The sequence below is a fragment of the Macaca fascicularis genome, chromosome 1, assembly GCF_037993035.2.
Source record: "Macaca fascicularis isolate 582-1 chromosome 1, T2T-MFA8v1.1".
In the NCBI taxonomy this organism is placed as follows: Eukaryota; Metazoa; Chordata; class Mammalia; order Primates; family Cercopithecidae; genus Macaca; species Macaca fascicularis.
The window spans coordinates 214,085,875-214,100,291 of NC_088375.1; the positions used below are offsets into that span (position 1 = coordinate 214,085,875).

The 14,417-nt window shown below is 37.9% G+C and overlaps 1 protein-coding gene across 50 annotated transcripts in view; it reads left to right on the forward strand.

Moving 5' to 3' along the window:
* Positions 1 to 14,417, forward strand: part of EIF4G3 (eukaryotic translation initiation factor 4 gamma 3) — a 375,324-nt gene that overhangs the window by 198,266 nt on the left and 162,641 nt on the right. For 23 of the 50 annotated variants that reach the window (XM_065528583.2, XM_065528529.2, XM_065528550.2 and 20 more), the window contains 2 exons: positions 5,886 to 6,065; positions 6,673 to 6,787. In XM_065528583.2, the coding sequence (XP_065384655.1) occupies positions 6,000 to 6,065; positions 6,673 to 6,787 (181 nt within the window). In that variant the 5' untranslated portion in view covers positions 5,886 to 5,999. Of the gene's footprint in view, positions 1 to 4,983; positions 5,005 to 5,885; positions 6,066 to 6,672; positions 6,788 to 14,417 lie in introns of all 50 variants that reach the window. The other 27 variants (XM_074018065.1, XM_074018064.1, XM_065528533.2 and 24 more) reach the window with 2 other exon arrangements.

Below are 14,417 nucleotides of genomic sequence, written 5' to 3' on the forward strand. Positions count from 1 at the left end.
TGGCCTAACTTCAATATTATTGTGTCTGCTGAATAGGAAGGTCTAAGGAGAGGAGAAAGATAGGAGTGGCAGGGGACAACAGACGTAGGTGGAGCAGTTAGAACACACACGACTGTCTTAAGTTTACTATCTTCTATGGGTGCAGTTCATGGTGCTCCCAGTTACAGTGATAACATAAAAGGTCAGTGATCACACATCACCATAACAGATACAATAGTAATTTAAAAACTTGAAATATTGCAGAGAATTTCTGTTATATAATTTATTAGGTGTTTTTGTCTTTTTGTGCTTTTACTGAGCAAAGTCATGAAAAATGATATTTCATAATTACCAGCATGTTCAAACACCATTTGTTAGACATTTTTGATGAGGAAGCTTTGGGTAGTGATATGAATTATTGCATCTTTAGAAGGATTTTTCGAGAGGAAACATTTTTTCTTCTGGCTTCTAGAGTGTTTCTGGGAAAGTAAGCAATTATTAAGTATACTAAATTCAGCCTCTGTTTTAAAAGTATCCTATCTTGTTGGATCTGCCCAAAATACTACCTCAAATGAGAGTTTTCACCTTCCTCTGCCATCCTCCTGGCATGTTAATAATAAATCCTTGAAAGATGAAAGAATTAAAACAGATTGAAATGAAGTTTAGGAGGTGAATTTTATGTTGTGCATGCATGGCTCTCTTTTCTCTGCCTAGCTCTTTGCAGCATTTTTATCAGTTACTTGGATAAGTGACATTTATGTCAGGTTTTCTAATGATTATGTAGTTTGACATTGTCATGCAATTGGTACAATCTGAAACGATGGGTTGTTTAGCCAGATAAATTTTCAAAGTTACCAACTACAAAATCCTCTATATGAGCTTCAAAACACAATTGTAAGAGTACACACTGAAGTGAAGAACATGGCTTATTTAGCCAGGTTATGTATAAAGAGGATTTAAATGCATTAGATGAGTGTCAGTACCAATCAGTAGTAAAATATGATTGACAAAAGTGCTCCTGTGGTTCTTGGTTTCATTAATGGAATTGGAGCTGGCAGGAATTAGAGAGGTATATTGCCCTTTCACTCAGGAACAAATTTTTTTTAGTGAGTGCCAAGTACATTCTGGGCAGACCCCACCTTGTTACCTTTGTGTTGGAACAAGATTGAAAGAAAAGATCAAGCTGGTTTGGGAATTAGAAATCTTGGTTGGAGGGACAGGATGCTAGGAGAGGGTTATGATTGGCTTGAAACAAAAAATAGTGGTGTGAAAATTGGCAGTAATGGCCCAGGCACGGTGGCTCATGCCTTTATAATCCCAGCACTTTGGGAGGCCAAGGTGGATGAAAATTGGCAGTAATGGCAATGTTCACATGACTTAGTGGTCTGTCACTTACGGGGAAGGATTAGACTTCTTTGTGGTTTTAGGAAGGGACATGAGACAAGTGGATAGGTGATATAGGGAGAAAAATTGGGGGTCAGTAGAAGGAAGAGTTTTACAGTGTTAGAACTCCATTTAATTTTGAAAAGAATTTGTATCTTAAGTTGCTAAAGTTTCATATCCCCAGTGGTATATTGTAAAAGATATTCAGACTTTAAGTGGATGGTGAGACTAAATGGCTCCTTCCATTCAGGAGAGTTTGACTCTTAATGATTGTTCATCATTCAGCTGAGAAGGAAAGAAATTTGAAGGATTGCAAGCAGTTTGGAAAAGCCCGTTTATATATTCCTTTTAATAACCTGTGGTTTATTGCTATGCTTGCCCAACTGAGAATCTGAATTTCTTGCATTACTATTAAATTTAATTATGCATTTGTAATTGAATGGTTCAGGAGGAGTACAAAAAGGAGATTCTTTTTTTTTTTTTTTTTTGCATTTCTAGTTACTACGGCTTTTCTAGAACCTCTCCTGGTGCGCGCGTGTGTGTGTGTGTGTAAGTGATCCTGTACTTTTACATGGAAAACACAAGCTCCAGATGGACTGTTGTTCTAAAAAGTATTAATGCAGTGAAGTTGAGCAAAAGTAAGTCTGTAACATGGTATGCCAAGGATATGCTTTTAGCACATGAACAAGTTGCAGTCACTTTTTGGGAGATAGAGAATTAGAGTTGTGTAGGTAGAAGAAATTTGTTTTCTTGAATGATAAGCATGTATTTTGTGAAGTAACTTGATGGAAAATTTTTCTTACTAGGAATCAGTTATGGTTGAGGGACATGCCACCCATTAGTGTAGTTGGATAAAGGTCCTGCCACATCCCTTCAGCATTTGTAAAGAAAAGATTTCTGCTGGTTTGTTTAAAAATATGGGGGTATTCCATTTCATGAGAGGTAGTATGTGTAACAGTTAAAAGTACATGTCTATAACCTGACTGTGTTTTAGTTACAGATGGTGGGGGGCTTTCAGCGAGTTATTTAATCTCCCTGTTCCTCAGTTTTTACGTGTATCTTACGACCTGTTAATAATAGTACTTGCCTTCAAGGTCATTTGTGAGCATGAGTTAATATATATATGTTGACCGGGCACGGTAGCTCACACCTGCAATCCCAGCACTTTGGGAGGCCAAGGCGGGCAGATCACGAGGTCAGGAGATCGAGACCATCTTGGCTAACACGGTGAAACCCTGTCTGTACTAAAAAGACAAAAATTTAGCTGGGCGTGGTGGCGGGCGCCTGTAGTCCCAGCTACTCAAGAGGTTGAGGCAGGAGAATCACTTGAACCCGGGAGGTGGAGGTTGCAGTGAGCCGAGATCATGCCACTGCACTTCAGCCTGGCGACAGAGCAAGATTCTGTCTCAAAAAAAAAAAAAGTATGTATATATATGTGTGTGTGTGTGTGTGTGTGTGTGTGTATGTGTGTATATATATGTAAAATGCTTAGGTTGGTGCTTTATAAATACATTTCTCTTTAGCTTCAAATCTGAATTCTTAGTGTATAAAAATTAGTATATTGGCCGGGCACAGTGGCTCATGCTTGTAATCCCAGCACTTTGTTGGAGGCCAGGGTGGGTGGATCAGAAGGTCAGGTATTCCAGACCAGCCTAGCCAATATGGTAAAACCCCGTCTGTACTAAAAATACAAAAATTAGCCAGGCATGGTGGCAGGTGCCTATAGTCCCAGCTAGTCAGGAGGCTGAGGCAGGAGAATCGCTTGAACCCAGGATGTGGAGGTTGCAGTGAGCCAAGATCATACCCCTGCACTCCAGTCTAGGCGGCAGAGTAAGACTCCATCTCCAAAAAACAAACAAACAAAACAAAAAACAAAAAATTATTATATCAATATAACCACATATTTAATGGCTTTTTGGTTCAGCTATGTATTAATATTAGGAATATCGTTAGAAACACTTTTTACTTGAAAGTCACTGAGGAAAATAGTTTCATACTGTTCAGAAACCTTGAATAAGATGTAACCTCAGTTATTCTGGACAGGCTGGTTAAAAGTTTCATCAGAACAGCTGGAAAATAGGGTAAGAAAAGATTTCACATACAGACTGTTAAAATTTTTGGGAAACATTGCCCGTATCTATTTTTCTTACTCTGCATAAGTTAATGGATTAGTTTTCTTTCTCCTCTCCTTACCAACCCCATAACACCCTATTTATTCAGGCAACATAGAGTATTTTAACATTATTTCATGATAATGTTACCATAATAGATGATCACCTGTGTTCATTTGATATGCCCTTTATCTTGGCTGGGCTGCCCTCTACAGTTGATTTCAAAGGATCTTTCAGTATGAAGATTTTACCCTCTGCCTGTGTTATTTAGTAATGCCCAATAAGTTGAACAGATAATGAGTGTTCTCTGCTTGAGGCTTGTATCATTTTTGTGGCTCCTGATATTAGCTACATTATAAAAATACTTAAGTTTGTTCCTGAGATGGTGTTTACAGATCACATGCATTGATGCATAATAGATTCTCTCTGCTTGGTAATTAGGAGAAATGCAGTCCAGTATTGGGAGGTTTACTGCTTTATTGTTCCTGCCAACAAAAAAAAAATGTTGTCACCAAAACTGTGTCAGTGGAGATAACTAGAAGATGGTTCCTGTAGTTGTAGTGCAGCCCAGGTTCCTATGTTACCAACTTTGCCTCCTGTGCTTTCTTTTCATCTCCATCACCTACTCTCTGTGGCCTGCCCCTTTGGTTTCCCCCATTTATTCCATTCTCCTGCTATACTTTTCTGGCTGTTGTTTTTCTGTGACTTAATTTCTTTAGGGCCTTCTTTGCCCTGGGATATGAAGGCTGAATGGGGATGAGCCTTGGACACTAGATCCCAGTTCTTCCTTTTGAGCACAAGATGAAGTTACTTATACCATCTCTGGGTAGCTTGATGCCTAAGAGTAGGACAGAATAGACCAGAGTGGGCCCAAAGGTCGAAGCTTGGCTTTATTTGGACTGATAGCAACAAATATTTTTCTGCTTTATTTATTTTGGTGCAAGACCATATTATAAGATTGTTATTATAGTTCTCCATTTTAGAGCTATAAGTGCCCTCTTATGTACCTGATTAGTTAAAAAGAGCGAGCAAGTCTCTGTCATGAAGAGTCTAATATATATTGAAAAGTTTATTTCTTAGGACTTTTACAAAAATAACAAATGACACAGATGGCGAGTAGATCATAGAGATGCTAGACAATGCCAGATCATGAAATGGGTGCTAATGAGATCCAAGAGTAGGAACCAGTAATCACACAACTATACTTGTGCCACCAAGCAGACATTTCCTTGCACACTGCTGTAACTTGTGGCTGTTAATAATAGTCGAGGATTTTTGCCACTGGATTTCAGTTAAATGTGACTTGATTCTTTGATTCTATGTGTGATTAAATTCTCAAGTGAAGAACTGTCATTTTGATTTTCTAGTCTTCTTTCTTCTCCTATTATTACTAAATAGAAAGATACTTTTGTTGAGCTGCATGCTATGTCCTGTCCCTTTCAACTGATCTGTAAGCTTTTCCATTGGCTTTCTTTCTGTTTCCTGCTGCTTTCTTGCTTCATATTTGAAGGGAGGATTCAGACCTATCCAGGTAACAAACTACTGGTTCTGCATGGCCTCTTTATAACTCAGTCTGCTTACTATTATTACATTGAGATTGATTGCTAATGAATGGATACATTCACATTGGAAATTTACTATTGGTATATTGTTTCAAGGCTTTTAAGCCTGCAGTGAAAATTATAAATAACTACAGATACTGGTTGCCATTTTTAGAAATTTGAACTCTACTCATTCTAGTCCATTCTTAGGCCTATCTAGATTGTCCACTTTTATTATAAACTATTCTAGAAGGCTCAGTTTAGTATAGGATTGTGCCACCTTTTGGAGAGGAAAAAAACTGCTTAGTTCAGCATGTGACAACCCTACAGATGGTTTAATTTAGCTTGACCCTGATGGACTGGGTAAATATTTTATGATCAAAGAGATTCCTTCTTGTTCTAAGTATTTTATAAATTACTTGAGCAGCCGTCTTTTAGGAGACTACTTTTAATTTTTAATGAGTTGGTAATGAACCAACTCTTTATCAGAGTCAGTTCTTTTATATAATAGAGAAATATCAGCTACCCCTTTTGTTATACTTTATTATACATGTATGTGTATATATATACAGTATGTGTATATACATATATGTATGCATCTATACATATGTATATATACAGTCAGGTCGAAACTATCCTACTGTTTTCAAATATGTGATAATACTGATAAGAGCTCGCCCTTGTATGGTATATTTTTGGAAATCCAGCAATAGGTAATTTATTCTTTTTATGCATATTGTATTTGTAATTCAAGTTGACCAGATTTTTATTAGTGAAGAAAAGGAGACAGTAAAATTTATATATTCCCCTTTGTAAAAAAAAAAAGAAAAAAAAGAAAGAAAAAAAAATTTTTTTTTTCTCCCCTTCCCAGTTTTTCCAGAGGCCTCAAATACAGCCTCCTAGAGCTACCATCCCGAACAGCAGTCCATCCATTCGTCCTGGTGCACAGACACCCACTGCAGTGTACCAGGCTAATCAGCACATCATGATGGTTAACCATCTGCCCATGCCGTACCCAGTGCCCCAGGGGCCTCAGTACTGTATTCCACAGGTAAAGTATCTTTGAGGCCTAGGTGGTCCAGCAGTAGAGTGGGAATTAACCCAGATTCTCATCAGAGGGAGCTGGGAGGATGAATTATGGCATTAGTTTTTGGTGACATGTGAACTGTTTTGTTGGTTACAAATTAGCCCTTTTGTGATTTTTTCATTATGCTGTGTGAAGATATTTCTACATCTGTTTACTTAAATTTTTTTAAAATGACAGAGAAATTGTTTTTATCTACTTGCTTTCTCCCTTCCACTCACCACAACCAACTGCTCTAAAATGGGCTCAGTGATTATGCTGTTCCTGAAATCCTTTAATGTCATTGAAAAATTATCAGCCTGAGATTATTTTACAGTGAGCTGATGTCTGCCTGTGTGCTGATATGTTGTATGGCTTTACTAAGCTGCACCTTTCTCTTCATTCTCATTGTATCTTGATGGCAAGCAAGCATTTTGAATGTGGTTGACCCAATGGCTTTACCTCATTTAAATGATTCTCTTACACAGAGAACTTTACTTTCTGTAGTAAGCTACTTTCTTCTTATTATTATTTTATTATGGTTTTTGGCCCCAGAGACCGTATTATTTATATGTTCATACTTTCTCTTTTCTAGTACCGTCATAGTGGCCCTCCTTATGTTGGGCCCCCACAACAATATCCAGTTCAACCACCGGGGCCAGGTCCTTTTTATCCTGGACCAGGACCTGGGGACTTCCCCAATGCTTATGGTAAGTAGGAAAAGTCAAGACATTTCTGCCAGCTTTTTGTGTTTATTTGATTTTGTTGCTTGGTGGGTCAGTTTATACAATGAGGTTTAGTGGTAAGAAGGATTTTTAAATAACATGCTGCTAACAGTTCTTTCTTGAAAGCTACTTTTTTTTTTCCCCTCCCCAGAAATGGGAGTCTCATTATGTTAGGCTGGTCTTCAACTCCTGGGTTCAAGCAGTCATCCTGCCTTAGCTTCCCAAGTAGCTGGAGCTACAGGCACATGCCAGTCTGCCCAGCTTTAAAAGTAGTTTCTTGGCTGGGCGCGGTGGCTCATGCCTGTAATTCCAGTACTTTGGGGAGGCCAAGGTGGGCGAGGAGATTGAGACCATCCTGGCTAACACGGTGAAACCCCGTCTCTACTAAAAATACAAAAAATTAGCCGGGCGTGGCGGCAGGCACCTGTAGTCCCAGCTACTCGGGAGGCTGAGGCAGGAGAATGGCTTGAACCCAGGAGGCGGAGCTTGCAGTGAGCTGAGATCGCGCCACTGCACTCCAGCCTGGGTGGCAGAGCGAGACTCCGTCTCAAAAAAAAAAAAAAAAAAAAGAAAAGGTACTTTTTAGATGGTGGCTTACAAGAAAAGTATTATAGAAATATATTTAGTTAATGACATCTTCTTTACAAGCTGATGATTCTACTGGAAAGAATCATGTTTCAGAGTTCTGACATCTTCTACCAGTTCACTGTTACCTAGATTTTTACTGGAGTTTTGCCAATGGCATGAATATACCTTATCTTCCTTTCACAATTTCTTTTTCTCCAAATATTTCCCACTACTTTCCACCTTAAAGATTTTGTTAATGTATTTCGTTTTTTTTTTTTTTTTTTTTTTTGAGACGGAGTCTCGCTCTGTCACCCAGGCTGGAGTGCGGTGGCCGGATCTCTGCTCACTGCAAGCTCCGCCTCCCGGGTTTACGCCATTCTCCTGGCTCAGCCTCCCGAGTAGCTGGGACTACAGGTGCCCGCCACCTCGCCCGGCTAGTTTTTTGTACTTTTTAGTAGAGATGGGGTTTCACCGTGTTAGCCAGGATGGTCTCGATCTCCTGACCTCGTGATCCGCCCGTCTCGGCCTCCCAAAGTGCTGGGATTACAGGCTTGAGCCACCGCGCCCGGCCTTGTTAATGTATTTCTTACTAGAATGCAATTTCCATGAAAGTAGAGATTTTTGTTTTGTTCACTGCTATATCCCCAGCCCCTAGAACAGTGTGACTGGCAGGCACATGGAGAATATACATGCCATAACTGAATATAACTCAGTGAACCTGTGGTTCTCTGCAAAATTGTGGTAAGATCTATGGCATGGGGGAGGTTTTGGGTATTAGTTCTAATGAAAATGCCTTGAAAAATTAAAAGTGTTTTTTATTTAGAGAGAGCTGGGTTGCCAAGATTATATTTGGCATATGTGCCAATGCTGAACTAAAAATGATAAAAATTACTTACTTCATTTAACAAATTTTTACTGCGTATTACATTTCTTTTATTCCATGGAAGGTGAATAATAAGGGATAAAATTAGTAGATAGTAGAAAAATTAAGTTTTGAGGTTCAGTAAGTATTGATCTGTTATATTACCAACAAAGCAAAAACGTATTAAATAATCTTAATGTAACATGGTAACTTATCCATTAACCAGTTTCCTAAAATTGGGATTGTCTCAGTTAAGATTACAGCAGAATTGATTTGATTCAAGTAGTCCAAGAAGGTTTTTCTTGAGTTTTGAGGTGAAATAGGCAAAGCAACCAAATGTTCCACGGCTTTACTTCTTTTAGAGAAGGGAAAAGCTTTCTGTTACCTTGGTTGATAATTGTCTTGGGAAACTGCTATTTCAAAGTGATATGCAGTAGTCTTCACTTATCCTCAGGGAATGCATTCCAAGACCTCCAATGGATGTCTGAAATCTGAGAGAGTATGCTATATATACCATGGTTTTTTTTTGTTTTGTTTTGTTTTTAATCTGATAAAAGGGCTGCTAAGTGACTAATTGGCATATAGCATATACAGCATGGATACACTGGATAAAGGGATGATTCACATCCCTGGTGACATGAAGCAGGACAGTGCAAGATTTTATCATGCTATTCAGAATGGCTTGCAATTTAAATCTTATGAATTGTTAATTTCTGGAATCTTTTGTTTTAATATTTTCAGACCATGATTGACTGCAGGTAACTGAAAGTGCAGATAAGGGATTAATACTGCATTTTATATAACCTTACTAAATGGCTCAAATATGTTTATTTAACTCAGCTTTATTAAGTTGTATCATGACTATGAAATTTGATATTTTCAGAACAGTAATGTGTTACATATATGTGAGTTTAAAAGTTACACTATATATGTATATATCACCCAATTTTCGACCACATATTGCAAGTGCTGTTGAATATTCCTTGTGTAATCCTTGGGCTTACCTTTGTCACCATTTTTATGTAATTTTAGTGCCTTTATTCTAGGTCCTTATTCTGAAAACTTAAATCCAAGTAATAATTTTTAAGAGTAACAATGGGCCGGGCGCGGTGGCTCACGCCTGTAATCCCAGCACTTTGGGAGGCCAAGGCGGGCGAATCACAAGGTCAGGAGATCGAGACCACAGTGAAACCCCGTCTCTACTAAAAATACAAAAAATTAGCCAGGTGCGGTGGCAGGCGCCTGTAGTCCCAGCTACTCAGGAGGCTGAGGCAGGAGAATGACGTGAACCCAGGAGGTGGAGGTTGCAGTGAGTCGCCACTGCACTCCAGCCTGGGTGACAGAGCGAGACTCCGTCTCAAAAAAAAAAAAAAAACGGATTGTTACTGTCTACAAGTTTTTAATAGAAAATGGATTATTATTCAGCATAAACATGCTAAAATGGACAGTATCTCCCTTTAATTTCTGTGTTGCAAAGGGAATACAATTAGTCTTCTAATTTACAAAATCATTTTTAAAGATGTCTTACTGAATTGTAACCTGCTTTTTACTTAGCGATTATGCAAATCACTTTACTCAGAAAATGTCATCATTAAATTTCCTGCTGTAAGTCTGTGCCAGCCCTCTTTATTGCTGTTAATACTATTGTATAATATGTATAGAGACAGTAATGATGAGTTTACTGGTAGGGACATAATGTGCAGATTTGAATATACAGTATTATAACATTTTGGCTTTATTTCTATTAGATATATACCATTTTTATTCATTTTTATGAAAAAGCAGTATATTGAGGTATAATTGTATCTCAGATATTATTGATGTCTGTTCCCTTTCATAGATATGCTTTCTTCCCCAGTAAATTCTCGTGCAGATCCAGTAGACATCAAGTGGTCAGTTTATCATGTAGATTAAAATATTAGTTTCTCTAGTTTTCTTAATATTAGAAAAACAATTTTAAAATATTTCATTATGAAAGGAAGTAAATTAATGATAAAAATTTACATAGGCTGGGCATAGTGGCTCACGCCTGTAATCCCAGCACTTTGGGAGGCCAAGGTAGGTGGATCACGAGGTCAGGAGTTTGAGATCAGCCTGGGCAACATGGTGAAACCCTGTCTCTACTTAAAATACAAAAATTAGCTGGTTGTGGTGGCGGACACCTGTAGTCCCAGCTACTTGGGAGGCCGAGGCAGAAGAATTGCTTGAACCCAGGAAGCGGAGGTTGCAGTGAGCGGAGATCATGCCACTGCACTTCAGCCTGGGTGACAGAGTGAGACTCTGTCTAAAAAAAAAAAAAAAATTAAATAATATAGAGTGCATAAAGTTGAAATAGCCAGTTTCTCTCCCTTCCTACCCTTTAAGGAAATAACATTTAACAGTTTGATATGTATTTTTTTATTTATATTTAACAAGTTTGTTAAACTAAAATCGACACAGAATATTAATAGTAGTCTAAATAATAGAACTTCCTGCTTATTTTTTTCCTCTCATACTATATTCATAGGCATCTTTCTATTTCATTATCTATAGAACTTCTCTCATTTCTTTTAAAAGCTACATAATATTCTCTTTTTGGAATGAATCATAATTTATGATACATAATTTTTTGTACTTTAGTAGAGATGGTGTTTCACCATGTACCAAGGCTGGTCTCGAACTCCTGAGCTCAGGCATTTCGCCTGCCTTGGCTTCCCAAAGTGCTAGGATTACAGGCATGAGCCACTGTGCCTGGCCATGTTTATTATTGTTTCTGTGGAAAATTCAAGGTTTTCAACTTTTCTTAGAAGACAGGCAGTGTGCTAATTACTTTGTGGAATACAGGTATTAAGATACTCTTCCTGCCATTCATTTTCTTATAGTAAGTCTGTTACATATTGTGCTTAGGTTCAAACAATGAGAAGAAATCTAAATATTGACTGCCCCATTGGTTTCACATCATAGACAAGTAAAATGAATTAAAAGTAGAGTAAAATAAAGTAGAAGACACACATGACTATTAAATTTATAATTTTGCCAAGAAGACCTTTAAAGAAAACTGCCATTTACTGCCAGTATCATTTCACATTTTAACAACAAAAGTGTAGGACTGAAATAATCAAATAGGAGCAGTCCTTTATACAAATTTTAAGTTGTTAAACCTCTGTGTGTTTGTATTTCATGATTGTTACTGTATTAATTTTGCAATATGTCATTGACACTTTTTATATATACTGAGGTTTGGGAAACTGATTTAGAACTGAGATCAGTAAACTTTTTTTTCAGTAAAGGGCTAGACAGTAATAATTCAGGTTTTGCAGGCTGTGTGGTCTCTGTTGCAGCTGTTCAGCTGTGCCACTGTGATGTAAAATCAGCCATAGACAGTTGATAAACTACTGTACGTGGGTATCTTCCAATAAAACTTTATTTAAAAAAATAAATAATGGTGGGCTTGATTTGGCTCTTAGACTGTAGTTGACAGATCCTTGATATAGGCAAATGTACTTCATTCCATGCATAAGAAATCTGAGGTCCAGAGATGTTAATTAACTTACCTAATTAATAAATGATATGCAAAAATGACTCACATTCCTAGTAGAATAAAAATGTTTTTAAATGTTTCTGACTAGCTTATTATAAATATTATATATTTATAATAATATACTATTATTTGGTAGGGCAGATTTTCTACTCTGCTAGAGTTCACAGTTAAGAAGACTTAATGCTTTGCTCATTGCATTTAATCCCACTATATTGAGATTATGTTGTTCTGCCATATTTATTAGATTAATGTGATATAGCAGGCTCTTCCGCAATCATGTTGGCTCAAAAATGTTTCATGAGAAGAATCTAGGTTTTTTTTTGTTTGTTTGTTTTTTAAGAGATCACTTTTTGGATCTTATCTCACTTACCTCAAAAAATATGGTGAAGTGAGCAGATTGTGTTGCTTGCCTGGCAGCATTTAAAACCAATTTTTGGGGTTTGTTTTCTGATTTAATTTCTGAGTCAATGACATAATAAAGTAGCACATAATTGCTAATTTAAGCTGTGCTTTGAGAATAGTTTACTCATTGTTAGAGGATGACTGAGTTTTTTTTTTTTTTTTGGTCTTTTTACATCGAACTTACTGAAACCATAGTCATGCCCTCTGCTTAGATCTTTTCCAAATCCGATTCAGCAAACCTGATTGATACCTACAGAATTCTGATACCGCAAATCATAGTGCTTCCAACAACTTTACACTTGAAAAGTGTTATGGTGGTAGTGGGGATGTTGATGGTGATAATGAAAGTGGGCCAACCTTATTTGACTGTTTGCTTAGTACCAAGGATTTTACCTGTGTTAACTACCCTCATACATATTTTTTTCCTTCTTGTTACAGTGAATCAATTATCCATCTTCCTGTGGAAAGCCAATCTTGTATGCGTGTGCTGGATCCCGTCCTAGACCCATTTAAGGCTATTACTCTAGCAATTCTTTCTTTCCCACCTTGACAATTTTCCCCACTTCCTCTGCTGTATTAGTGTCGTCTGTATATAGGCACACTGTTTCATTGAAACATTAAGGAAAGTTTTTTTTGATTCCATATTTTTGTCCAGCTATAGCTCTATTTTTCTGCTTTTCTTTTATAGCAAAAATTTTTAAGGAAAATATTTATACTCATGGTGTTCATTTTCTGTCTTCTCTTTCACTATTGAACCCACTCAAATCAGGCTTCACACTCTTCACTTCTCTGCCCAAACAACTTTTGTCAAGGTCACTGGTGATTTGTACTTTGAAAAATCTTACTTGACTTCTTCAGCACCATTTGATGTGGTTAAGCACAGCCCTCATTCTTTTTTTTTTTTTTTTTTTGAGATGGAGTCTTGCTGTGTTACCTGGGCTGGAGTGCAGTGGCCGGATCTCAGCTCACTGCAAGCTCCGCCTCCCGGGTTTACGCCATTCTCCTGCCTCAGCCTCCCAAGTAGCTGGGACTACAGGCGCCCGCCACCTCGCCCGGCTAGTTTTTTGTATTTTTTAGTAGAGACGGGGTTTCACCGTGTTAGCCAGGATGGTCTCGATCTCCTGACCTCGTGATCCGCCCGTCTCGGCCTCCCAAAGTGCTGGGATTACATGCTTGAGCCACCGCGCCCGGCCGCACAGCCCTCATTCTTGAATAGTTTTCTGGATTTCAGCCACTACCTTGGTTTTCATCTCTTTGGCTGGAGTTTTCCCAATTTCTGTGACCTCTAACAGACGTGGAATGCCTTAGGATTTAACCATTGGGCTTCTTTTCTATCTGTATTCATTTCCTGAGTTACCTAGTCGTGTTTAAATGTTGTTTATATTCTGTCAATTCCAAAATGGTTAACTGTAACTCATACCTATCCTCTGACTCCAGATTTGTGTCACTTTCTAACCACTTGATCTGTATTTGAAGATCTGATAAGCACCCGAAACTTGCCCTGTCTAAAATTGAACTCTTGATTTTTCTGCCCCAAATTCTATTACTTCAGTTTTCCTCATCTTAGTAAGTAGTACCTCTGTTCTTTCACTTGCTCAGGCATAAAACTGAAAGAGTTTTCCTTGAGTCTTCTTTCTCTCACACCAGTATCCAATTCATCAGCATATCTATAGGCTCTACCTTCAAACCGTCCAGTATTTGACTCCTTCTCCACACCTCTACTCCAAACACTTTGGCTTGATAATAATTATAATAGTCTTAAGTTCTGAAAGTTAAAAACAGCTCATTGGGAGTACAAAGAGTGGGGGAAGAAGATAATTTCAGGCAGATGGGCAGTATAGTCAAAGTCGAAGAGTTTGTTTTACTCAAAGGATAGGAGTTAGGAGTACGTTATAGCTAGAACAAAGATGTGGATTCGAGAATGATAGAAAATGTAGTTTGGAACCTGGATTCTAAGTATCTGGACTTCATCTTTAGGCCATACGTTCTCAGCCTTTTTTCCACCCCAGCATTAGGAAATTTGCTAATCCTTTATGTACCTCCGTATGGCAGTAATTCCCCATGAGTAAGGAGAAGAATTAGATCACCCCTACTTTCCAAGATAATCAGATATATTCCCTTCTGTCCCTGTCAAAACCCATAAACAGACATACACATACACCCTTGTGTGAGAGTCATGGTTGCATTTGGTAAGCCTCAGAATAATATTTTTTAAAAGCAACACTATAGCATGATCCATGTTTTAGAAAGATAACTGTGGTGTG